General features: G+C 39.6%; 2 protein-coding genes across 6 annotated transcripts; both read right to left on the bottom strand.

Annotated features, from left to right (window-relative positions):
• Positions 1–197: 197 nt before the first annotated feature.
• AT3G03790 (ankyrin repeat family protein / regulator of chromosome condensation (RCC1) family protein) lies at positions 198–6600 on the bottom strand. Of its 3 annotated transcripts, NM_001202873.1 has the most exons (12): positions 6130–6353; positions 4883–5425; positions 4497–4674; positions 4159–4387; positions 3713–3852; positions 3232–3521; positions 2869–3081; positions 2274–2771; positions 1485–2141; positions 834–1376; positions 514–717; positions 201–413 (listed from the first exon to the last, which is right to left on the bottom strand). In NM_001202873.1, the coding sequence occupies exons 2-12, from the start codon at positions 5153–5155 to the stop codon at positions 339–341; spliced, it is 3300 nt and encodes a 1099-aa protein (NP_001189802.1). In that variant the 5' UTR covers positions 5156–5425; positions 6130–6353; the 3' UTR covers positions 201–338. The 3 variants fall into 3 exon arrangements, with proteins under 3 accessions (NP_974213.1, NP_001189802.1, NP_187029.2); NM_202484.2 differs by having other exon boundaries at positions 198–717; positions 6130–6600; NM_111250.2 differs by having other exon boundaries at positions 201–717; positions 4159–4378.
• A 717-nt stretch (positions 6601–7317) lies between these two features.
• On the bottom strand, positions 7318–11488 carry MS2 (methionine synthase 2). Of its 3 annotated transcripts, NM_001125092.1 has the most exons (12): positions 11215–11227; positions 11061–11071; positions 10399–10772; positions 10211–10298; positions 9986–10113; positions 9499–9890; positions 9230–9393; positions 9063–9143; positions 8789–8955; positions 8590–8695; positions 8055–8507; positions 7370–7978 (listed from the first exon to the last, which is right to left on the bottom strand). In NM_001125092.1, the coding sequence occupies exons 3-12, from the start codon at positions 10746–10748 to the stop codon at positions 7610–7612; spliced, it is 2298 nt and encodes a 765-aa protein (NP_001118564.1). In that variant the 5' UTR covers positions 10749–10772; positions 11061–11071; positions 11215–11227; the 3' UTR covers positions 7370–7609. The 3 variants fall into 3 exon arrangements, with proteins under 3 accessions (NP_850507.1, NP_001118564.1, NP_187028.1); NM_180176.4 differs by lacking the exon at positions 11061–11071 and having other exon boundaries at positions 7318–7978; positions 11215–11488; NM_111249.5 differs by having other exon boundaries at positions 11061–11238.
• Between the last annotated feature and the right edge of the window lie 406 nt (positions 11489–11894).

Genomic DNA, 11894 nt, shown 5'->3' with positions numbered 1-11894 from the left:
CCGATTTAACCGGACTTAAATCAAAATCCGAAATTGCCGTTATCCGTTTTGAAATCTCAGGAAGATTGATGATTGATTTGCACAAGAGAGTACTCTGCTTCTGTGTCTTTATATCTTCTTAGGAAACAGTTACACTTTACACCTTCTACATTTCTGACTTTGTTAAGTCAATGTTTTAGATTACACAAGGGAATATTACTGAAATAAATCATATAAGCTTTTTCTTATTATTACGAAATATATACATCTAAAATGGTTTGTGAAGACTACTAAAGAGCTTCATGTACACCAGTGATGTACATAAGCATGAGTATTACTTTGACAGCTACTACCAAAGACTAACACATTGAAAGAAAGAGAAAAAAAATGGCTGACCAGTTAAGAGGAGACCCAATGAACAGTGGAGACATCATCTGTACAGTTACAACTACAACACTTTTGAGTTTTGAGAATGAGAGCTCTTGAAAAGTAATGTCTCATTCACTCACATCATCAAGGCTGGTTTCTGACTACCTTCACGCTACTGTAGAAGCGGCGGAGATCCTTCATGGCTTTTTCTTCTATCTGGATTGATCGGATTGCTGATGGAGCATCTATCTCTGGTTTGAACCAGCGATTAGTTCCAGGCGAATCTGATGGAGATCCTTGCCCGGTTGCGACTGTGAAGCCTGATGTTTTTGTCTTTGGACTGTGGGACAGAGACTGTTGCTTCTTCACCTGCATTAGACAAGACAAAGACACCGAAAGAAAAATGAGCTTTAAAACATAAACTATGATGCAACAAGATAATCTTGTCTACGGTATCAGTATTCTTCAAACAGAGGACAACGTACCTCCTGCATCTGGATATCTCTGAGAGAAGGTCGAGACAGTTTACGCGGAGTTTCAGAGGAAGCCCAAGGAGGAGTTCCTTTTTCCACATCAGATTGCTGCAAACTTTTGGCTGGTTCCATCGGAATCGGCTTCGAAGTCAAGAAGGAACTCAGTAATATCTTTCCTTCACTTTTACCAGGAGAATCATCCCCTGACTGATTTTTAGTAGTCCTAACAGGTTCATGAGAGCGGGTCTTGCTTTGTTCATCTTGAATATCCCGCAGGGAAGATAATCCTTTAGAAATCTTAGCCCCACCCCACACAGGACCTTCAATCTTAGGCCTTGGTGGAGGAGCAACAACAGGTTTAGGGACATCATCAAGAGCACCAGTCAAGAACATGGAAAGCCCACCCTTTCTGTTCTTCTTCTTGTTTGCTGCCGTTGCAAGTTTCTTGCTTCTCGGCGAATCGGGTGGATTATCTTTCTTTTGCGAGAGTGAGACAAAGTCTGATTCTTTGGGGAACCCACTAATCATCGTCGTATCCAACATGGTTTTGCCACCCTAGTAGAATAAATACAAAGCAAAAATAATTCAACTGACGCAGATGGATAATATGATCAAGTGTTAACAAAGGACATTTCATCATGAAAAACCAGTACCCAAACTAACCTTTGGCTTGATAGCTTCACAGATTTCTTCAATTTCTTTGTCTTGCATCGTATCTATTTCCACTTTAACTTCACCAAATTCAGGGAATGTCTCAACTTGTACAAATCTCTGATTACCCTTTTTCTTCTTTTTTCCCTTCTTGTTGGCCTTTCCTTCTAGCGGTAAAGCTGTTGTTGCTTTTGCCTCTGGAAACTCTTCCACAGGAATACCAAGTTCTACCAGTGAACTTTCGATATCTAGTTTCTTTTGAAGTTTTGCTATTTGCTGACCATCAAGAAGTTGTCCTCTCGATTGTTTTGCTTCAAGTATCTCAATTTGTTGCAACTTTTTCCTCAAAGCTCGGACTTCTTTGGAATTGTGTTGAGTCAGCTCATCTTCTGGTTGCAAGAATGAATCCATTCGAGTACCACCAATACTGGAAAAGTGTTTCACATGGCTGTCACGAGTTCTTAGAATGTCGCTCTCACTTTCCTCCTCTTCACTGTCAATAACAACAGGAAATGTGGCTGTTGGGGTTGGAAGTGGTCGGGAGCTCCATGTTTCAGATGATCTGTCATCCAGTAATTTCTCAAGATTGGCAAGAACATCAGGTGATGTATTTGCAATAGATTGGGGAGAAAATGTCAAAATAAAGTCAAGGTTTCGAATCACAATGTCCTGCAGGGAGAACACACGTGTAAGGTAATCATCAGCCACAACATAGAAAGAGAACACTGAACATAAACTTCTCTAAGTTTTGTATCTCTACGGTTTAGTGTGCAATCATCACATAGGGAAGGTTTGCATTACCTCACAGTACTTCTTAAGATCCTCTGCTCCAAGCGAATCCGCAATTTCAAGCAATTGAATAGCATTTCGTGGCTCTACAATACACTCCGCGGCCACCTTCTCGCATAAACTTTTCAAGCTAGGCACTATCCTCTCCTTAGGATTATCGTATTGCACGGATTGCAACACGTTCACGGATTCCACATCGTCAAACATAAAACCCTCATCCAGTTCTTCATTTTCTTCTTCCCTACATTTATCAGCTTGCAGTGTCTGAGACTTCTTAAGCACAATAGGAGCATATGCAGGATGATACAGAGAACCAACAACCAGAAGATGAGTTTCGCCAACAGCAACTGTGGTTGCCCTTTTCAAGTTGTGGAGGCGAGAAAGAGATGGTGCAATATCTTTACCATTCTTCCCATCCCACATGTAAACTTCACCTGTACTAGTAACAGCAGATGCCCAGTATTTACCCGCTGAAATGCTCACAACTGTTTTACCGTGCAGCGAATGCAACTGCAGGAATCAGGATTAACCAAATTTTGGTTATTACTATGCGAGACATATTGAGTTATATGTTTTTTTAAGATAAAAAAAGAAGGTTGAATCCAACCTGTTGGCATCTAAGATTGGAGTCAGAGGAAACCCAATAAAAGAATGCACCATCTTCTGCTAGAGCCAAGCTGTGTACCATTCCCGCAGCTATTGCAGTCAATCGAAGAGGTCTCCTTCGATGAAAATTCAATAGTGTGTTCCCAGCTTTCTTTAAATTCCGGGAAATGATAACACGTCTTGGAGTCACCAGCCGATGACCCCAGGTGTACACCTGGTCACAGAAGAAAGAAAGAAATACTGAAGAAAAATAAATTTTTATCCAAATTGAGTTCTCATACTCTAGTTCATACATTCTATAAACTTTACACACTGAAATAATAGTATTAAAACGTTTAACTTAACATGTAGTAAGAAATTTTACCTCTCCATCATTTCGCAGCACTAGAGTGTGATATTTTGAAGATGCAATAGCCGTGAACACTTTTCCTTTCAAGTAATCAACCAATCTGGGAGAGTAGTTTGATGCTGAGTTGGAGGTTCCATAACCAAGCTGACCTTCCTTGTTGCATCCCCAAGTGAAAACTTCACCGCAGTCAGAAACTACGGCGGTGTGTTTGTTTGCTGCAGAAACAGCTACAATCTTCGCCTTCAATGAAGTCACTTTGCGGGGTGTTGCCTGAGTATCCACAGAGGTATAACCAAGCTGACCCTCTACAAGAGCATCACAAACAACATCAGACTCTAAGATAAAAGACCACGAGGTGACCCAAATAGATTGAATATATTTCCATCTAATTCAGATTAACTAAGAAACTGGGCTTAGAGGTCGAAACTAAAACTTGAGTATACTATAGCACTAAAGATCCATTCCTGAAATATAGGAAGCCGTTTAAGTGTTTTACCTCTATTGGAACCCCATGTGTACACATCCCCGCCTTCTGTAGCAATAACAGTGTGGTGCTTAGCTGCCGCAACTGCTTTTACACGGCGAGATCCTAAACCAGATATCACCTGGCGGGGAGTAATCACTGCAGCTTGACCACTGAGATAGCAAACCAGAAAAATAAACTCAATTGTGGTTTATATAAACTTACGAAAAGCCTATGGTAAGCTACAAAAAAAACTACCAACCTATGATTCTATGTACGCTTAGAATAGAAGACTGTTTTTATCTTTCAATGTTCCATCAGAAATCAAGCAAGGTAAATTTTGAAACCACAGTAACGCCATAGGCAAGTAGAAATCTTCATATAGACGCAACAAACTAGACCATGAAAACTTTGTCGGAATAAAAGCAATTAAGCTCCTCCTCCAGTCACCATATCAGTGAATTTACAACAATGCATACCTATGAATGTCAAATTCAGGATGTCCAAGGCGGCCACCCCTTCCAAATCCCCACGTGTAGACTTCTCCATGAGTACTAATGGCAACACTATGAAACTTTGCAGCGGAGACCAACTTAATAAAACAACCATGCAGTGAATCAACTCTCCCTGGTACCTTCTGAACATGTTGATTGCCAGTTCCAAGTTGGTAGTTTGCACCATTTCCCCAGCTGAAAACCTCTGTAGCCACTGAAAAGAAAAATGAAGCCAACATTTCAGCTTCTCAAAAGTTGCGTAAGAAAAAGTGTCAAGACTGATTAAGGTTCTCCTTAAAGATCAAAGAGAAAATATTAGTTACCCGAACTTTGTTGCTCGCCAATAACCTGAGCCACTGGACCTGAGACCAAATCAACCGGTGTTCGCAGTTTTATGTCTTCTAGAGTAAAAGAAGCACCTGAGTCAATCAATACGCTAGCTACCGCGAGATGGCCAAAATGCAAAGCTCGGTGAAGACTACTCCAACCAGATTCTCCATCCTGAAATGGACATTGTACAATATAGAGCAAGCTCAATTTTCCAAGCATTATGAACACAATATATGCAACAAACATAGAGACAGATACTGAAAAGAGACATAAATAGGTAGAATTAATTACAAACATGGAACTTGTAGATTAAAGATTATAAACTGAAGAAACAGATATTTAAATATATGATGACACAAAAAGAGGAAAAGTCACAAACCCTAGCATCTGGATCAGCGCCAGCAGCAAGCAGTCTCCTAACAATAGGAATGTGATTTCTCCATACAGCAATATGCAGAGGAGTGAGACCATAGGCATTCCTTAAATTTATATTGCCACCAGTCTTCTTGAGTATGCTAAGTGCTGAATCCACATCAACCAACGAACCTTCCCGTATAGCAAACCACAAATCTTTCCTAGATCCTGAAAGTGAGCTTTTACGAGGAGTTTGCAGGTTCATCTTTTGGGTTTGAGGAGAGACTGACAATTCCATATTTCTAGACGGTAAGAATTCCCACTAAAACCTTGTTCGCCACAAATGTTGTGTCTAGACCAAATGTCTCCAAAGAAAAAGACTCGGATAACTCTCACTAAACGGACAACTAAAAGGATTTCTATAGCCCTCAACGGAGTTTACGCCATCCATCTTTGCTAGAGCTCATTTTTCATCTTGAAAGTGAGTCAAACAAATCACTCAACTTTCTGAAGCAAAGGCTTAGTGTACGCAAATCTTCACAATCACTTCATAAGAGCGCCGAGAGTCCTGATGATAAAAGATAAGGATATAGATTATATTGGATTAATAATATTCATGTAGCTTCTTTGAGAAATCTAGAGAAGAAAGAATAAACAAGTAAACCCGAGTAGTGGAAAGCATCGCTCCTTTTCTAAAAACAAAACACAAAAAGATGCATCTAGAGACTAATACTTCCACCAACCACAAAGCAAAGAATCTCATTTAGTGTCACTCAAACAGAACTAAAGAGATGTTCTACCAACAAGTACATTGTTTTGAACCAAAACAAGGAAGGATCTCCAGTAAGGACATTTGTTAAGCAACAACATACAATTAGTAAAAATTAGTCCACGAATGTGACACGCTACAAAAGATCACGCCTTTAACATTAAACTTAGATCTCTTGTGAAGTGTGAAACAGAGACAAAGTGAAGCCAAAACAAAAAAAAAAATCTCCACAAAGCACACAAATCGAGAATGGCAAACAGATAAAACTCGATCTCCAAGACACAATGAGTAGCACAATTCGATAGAAAATGTTCAAAATTCATCGAGAAAATACATAAATCACGGAAATTTACAACTTTCGGAAGCTCCAATTCGAGACTTCAATAGAACCAAAGAAAAAAAAAACTGTTTTTTTTGGGTAAAAATCAAAAACTGGAATTGAGTTTAAAATAATCAGACAAGAGAGAAACCAATAAAATAAATAAAAACTAATTTTCCGTTACCTGAAATTGAACTCCGATGAGATTTAACAAGAGAGAGAGATAGAGAGAAGCGATTAAAGACAGGTATTTAAAACAGAGAGAAAGAGAAGAGGATTAAAAGAGCACAATGGAATCTTCTATGGAAAATTTCAATGTGTTAAGACAGAAGCGAATCAAAACAGAGAATATACCCTCTTCCCCATAAGAAACAGAGGCGTATAAAAAAGTTTCTGAATGAGCCAGACAGAGAGAGAGAAACGGGGAGAAGAGAGATCTCCGAGCCTAAGGGTAATACAGTAATTAAGATAGAAATTACGGCGAATGACGATAGAGTCCTTTGAAGTTGTGACGTGCTAAAGACTCGGAGAAGAGATGAAGTCCATATCTCTCTCTCCAGACACCTAACTGGTTTGCTTTACATCGTTATGACACGTGGTGACATGTGCGACACGTCAGACGTTGACAAGGTCATACACAGTCATCATATGTCTGAAACTTCTCTGTTTTTTTTTTGTAGCCTTTCAATAATTTTGTGAATTTCTGTGGCATCATCAGTTTTTCAAGAATTTATTGTGGATTAATTCTATTTTTTTTAATTAGAGGGAATGAAAATTTGAGGGACAAAATGGTAAAAGAAGTTAAACAGATGCTTAATCAAATGCATAATGTGTAAAAAAAAAAAAAAAATGCATAATGTGACGCGTCAGCTCTCGTGACATAAATCGGACTACGTGGATATCTTTGATTGGATGTTATGCCTTTTCTTTGCCAGCCAAATGTCCACGTCACGGAGCGGTGAAAGAATGTTAAGTTTAAGCAAATTTTTACTTTTACAGGGTTTTTTTTTTTGGGTTCACTTTTGCAGTGTTATTGTGTAACTTGCGTTCGGTGATAAAGTTTATAAATTTCTGGAAAAGAAATTCCACATAAAATGAAATACCGCACTTTTGGTACTTTGAAAAGAAATGCTTACACCATGCAAAAGAAATGGTTAACAAGACATGAAAATATAGTACTACTTTTGGTTCTCTGGTATACCACGTCAAGTGATCTTTACATGCACGAATCGAGCATTCCAAAGGTTCGAAACTGTGTCCTTTTTCATGGTATCAAATCAAATCTTTTTGTAGTATGGTGGATGATCTTATAACAATAATGGATTATTTTCAGCAAATTCTTTAGTTCTACAACACTAGTAGTGATTTTAAGATTTCACATTTTGGGGGCTTGTATAACAAATTAATTCGTATCCACACTTTCAAGAGATCAAAGAAGCATATATTTCATTAGAGAAAACAAAGATACATATAACATTGCAACAAGAGAAACATATAGTATAAAGCCGTAAACTCTCTTCAACGAAAGCGAGAGAGTGTGACTCCATTCCCTCAAAACCTAACTTTGGCTAAAATATTTTTCTTGGAAGAAAAGTTATTGAAACTGAACAAACACAAACCACGTAGAAAAATCCCGGAATATAGAAATAATATCTTCAAGCTCTTCACTTGGCACTACCGAGCTGGGAGCGGATAAGCTTAGCCGCGTCAACCATGGCTTTAAGTGCTGGTTTAACCTCAGTGTACTTCCTTGTCTTCAGACCACAGTCAGGGTTAACCCACAAGATGTTCTGCTCAAGAACCGCAAGCATCTTGTTGATCCTGTCTGCAATTTCATCTGTGGATGGTATTCTCGGAGAGTGAATGTCGTAAACACCAGGACCGATTCCTGCACCGTACTTCACTCCTTCACGGAACACTGAGAGAAGCTTCTCGTCTGAACGAGAGTTCTCAATGGTGATGACATCAGCGTCCATGTCAATGATTGAGTGGATGATGTCGTTGAAGTTTGAGTAACACATGTGAGTGTGAATCTAGAAGATAAAATAAAGAAGTTAGTTGCAGAAACATTCATCACTATTTGAGATTTTAAGTGTACAGTGTTGTTACCTGAGTGCTGTCTTGGACGCCACAGTTGGTGATTCTGAAAGAGTGAACAGCCCAGTCCAAGTAGAAAGAGTGTTCGGCTTTCCTAAGAGGCAATCCTTCTCTAAGTGCGGCTTCATCGATCTGAATGACTCCAATACCGCCTTTCTCGAGGTCTTCCACTTCATCTTTGATGGCCAAAGCGATCTGGTAACAGGTTTCGTGCCTGGGCTGGTCGTTTCTGACAAAAGACCAGTTGAGAATTGTGACTGGACCTGTAAGCATACCCTTCATTGGACGTTTGGTCATGCTCTGAGCTGTTGAGGACCAGAAGACTGTCATTGGCTTGGGGCGGCTCACGTCACCATAGATAACTGGTGGCTTCACACAGCGAGATCCATAGGATTGCACCCATCCGTTTGCTGTGAATGCGAAACCTGACAATTGCTCTCCAAAGTACTCAACCATGTCGTTTCTCTATAATATTGTCAAAGCATGGCTGAGTCAGAAACAGGACGTTGTAATTAGTTTTAGGGTCTAGTAAGAGACAAAGACTGACCTCAGGCTCTCCGTGAACAAGAACATCAATGTCAAGGTCCTCTTGGATGTCAACAACTTTCTTGATCTCTTCCTTGATGGCCTTGACGTAATCCTCTTCAGAGATTCTAGTAGAAGAAAGAGTTCCAGTTAGCATCACAATCAACTTACTAAACATGCTTAAATGATCAATGCAAAAAAATTATGATTAAGAGACTAACTTCTTGGCCTTGTATTCACGGCGAACTCTCCTGAGTTCCACGGTCTGTGGGAAGGATCCAATGGTTGTGGTTGGGAGGATTGGAAGGTTAAGCTTCTTCTGCTGAGCATCTAGCCTTGCGCTAACTTCAGTTGTACGGCGGTGGTCAGATCCCTTCAAAGCAGCAGCCTGAGATTGCAGGAATTACAAATCATTAGGATCAATAGAAACATATATCATACAGAGAAAACCATCATAATAGTAAAGAAAGCTTGAGTATGAAAGCAAGAACTTACAGCCTTCTGGACAGACTCATTGGTGACTCTTGGGGAAGACCTCCTCGAAGACAATGCGTCAGCGTTGGCAGTGAAGAAACTCTGAAAGAGAGAAATATTAGAGACTTGAAGTCTTTTTCAAACAAAGGGTTCACTTGGGAAACATGTTTGTAGGATTTTTACAATACCTCATTTGTCTGACCGGCCAAAGCCTTGGCCAATGCGTCAACTTCAACAACCTTCTGGGCAGCAAAAGCTAGCCACGACTTGATTTCAGCATCAAGCTTAGTCTCGTTAATAAGGTCAACGGCAGTGTGGAGAAGAGAGCAAGAGGTTGAGACCACAAGCTTGTCTGCACCAATTCACAAATAACAAAACCAACGAGTTAGAGAAAGATAACAAATTAAACACTTCTAATTGAGTAATCCACATAAGAGATTCTGGAAGAATATAATACCTTTACCAACAACACCCTCAAGTGACTGCAAGGTGATGAGAGAGGCAGCGAGGTCATTGGCCCAGATGTTCCTTCCGTCAACAACACCAGCAAAGAGGTACTTGCCCTGTGGGAAACCTGACTTGATCAAGTCAATGGTCTTGGTGCCACGAACCAAATCAAATCCGAAGGCAGTCACACCCTTCAAGGAAGTAAGGGTCTTGTATGCTTCAGCAGGGATATCAGCGAAGTAGGTCTCCACAAGAACATTCAGACCAGAGAGAGTTGATTCAAGCTCAGCATAGGCACCGCTAAAAGCCTGGAGTTTGTGACCCTCGAGATCCATGACAAAGAGAGGCTCATCAAGCTGAATCCAGGAGGCACCAGCTGCCTTAAGCTCTGCAATGACTTCCCTGAGAAAAGATTCACCATTCCAATAGTATGTCAGAAACAAATTTCCTAGCGTCAAAGAGAATAATTGAGTACTAGAGCAAAAGTAATCTCTTACTTGTAAACTGGGAGGATTTTGGGGAGAAGGGAGAGAAGATCAAATGACTTGTCAACACCCTTAGCAAGCTTGGAAAGAAGCAAGTAAGAGACAGGGCCAACAAGTACAGGGACGGTCTCAACACCAAGCTGCATTAACAACACCACATTACTATATTAGAACATTCAATACCAGACCAAAAGAAGCCTATATATGTTCAAATAGGAAAATTAGTTGAGTACGTACAGCCTTGGCCTCCTTGTACTCATTGACAGCCTTGTGAGATGCGTAAGAAAATTTCACTTCAGGGCCCAACTCTGGGACGATGTAATGGCTGCATCAAACAGAAACATTAAAAAAATACGTTAATAACACAACTCACAAATCCAATAACAATGTCAACACACAAGTTAAAGAGTAGAGAAGAAACTCACTAGTTGGTGTCAAACCACTTGGTCATCTCCATAGCTGGAACAGAGGCATTTCCTCTAGCCATGGAGAAGTAAACATCGAGACCGATCTCACCACTGGTAAATCCATATCTAGATGGAACAGCACCAAGCATGGCGGTGGTGTCAAGCACCTGGTCATAATGAGAAAAGGTGTTGCTTGGGATATACTTAATCCCAGCAGCAGACATCTGTTTCCAGATATCAGACCTGAGATCAGCAGACACCTTCTGCAAATCATCGGCACTGCTCTTGCCATCCCAGAAAGACTCCAATGCAAACTTGAGCTCTCTCTTAGGTCCCATACGTGGATATCCAACAATGTGGGAAGCCATTTTTGTTTGTTTTTTGTTTTTTTACTACATTTGAACCACAAACAAAACCAAAATCAGTCAGTAAACCAAACACAATCCTAAAATGTACTTCTTGTCATATGGTAAAAGCCACCAATCGTTAAAAAAGTAAAAAACTTTTGCAGTTTTTTTTGTCGTATTTATTGAAAACAGAGTATGAGAGAGTTTAAAGATCAAAACGAATCACAACTAGGGAAAACAGAGATCTAACGCAGAGAAAGATCGCAAAACAGAGATTTTACGAATCTGATCGTATAAAAAATCCAGATCTGTGTTTCATAGAATTTCACTCACCGGATTAAGATCTAAGTATTAACGAACGAAGAAGAAACGGAATCAAACGAAAATTGAATTGAGAAGAAAACGAAGAGACGGAAGGTAAATAAGAGAGTGGGAAGGGAGAGAGCAAGAATAGTCATGCGGAAGCCATGGAAACTCGGAAGCGTACCTTACGGAATGAGAAGAGTGGAGATGAGAGATGGGCAAAGAGAGCGACGATGGAGAGTGTTCTGTGTTAAGCTTATTTATAGCAAATCAATTACACATCGTTCCTTGGTTTCTCTCACTCACTCGTGGTGGCTGATTATTTTTCTATTTAAATTAATAATACGTACATGTACATCAAAATACGTATATTTAGGTTTTTACCCTCTCTACAACATTATACTATATGATAAATAAAAATACGTGTAATCCATGTATCCAGAATGATACTAATTTTTATCTTTCAAATTTAAGGGCACGGTCAATTATATACAACTTTCGAGAATTATACGTATAACGACGGTTTACATAATAAAAAAATGTATTTGATCATGGCATGACATTACAATTATATAAGCTGGTAGAACTTAATTCCGTTGAATTAGTACTAGTTTACTGGTAATTTTAGTTGACTTTTGTCAAGTCCTCACTGGCTAGTTAAAGCTTAAAACAATTGTTTAAGGGTTAATTAAGGGGTTAGTGTATGTTGTATTGTAAAGCGTAGTATTAATTAAGATATAAGAGCTTAAGAGGGGATTAATTATGGAATTGAAAATGTGAAGGTGGGGAGGAGAGTTGGTGTGTGTTGTTTGTGAAGAGTATACATGAGGAGAAGGAGGTAGCGGGATTGGTGGGTGGAGCCCA

The sequence above is a fragment of the Arabidopsis thaliana genome, chromosome 3, assembly GCF_000001735.4.
Source record: "Arabidopsis thaliana chromosome 3, partial sequence".
Classification (NCBI taxonomy): domain Eukaryota; kingdom Viridiplantae; phylum Streptophyta; class Magnoliopsida; order Brassicales; family Brassicaceae; genus Arabidopsis; species Arabidopsis thaliana.
Note: the sequence above shows the minus strand (reverse complement) of the source record. Positions and strands in the feature narration are given on the sequence as shown.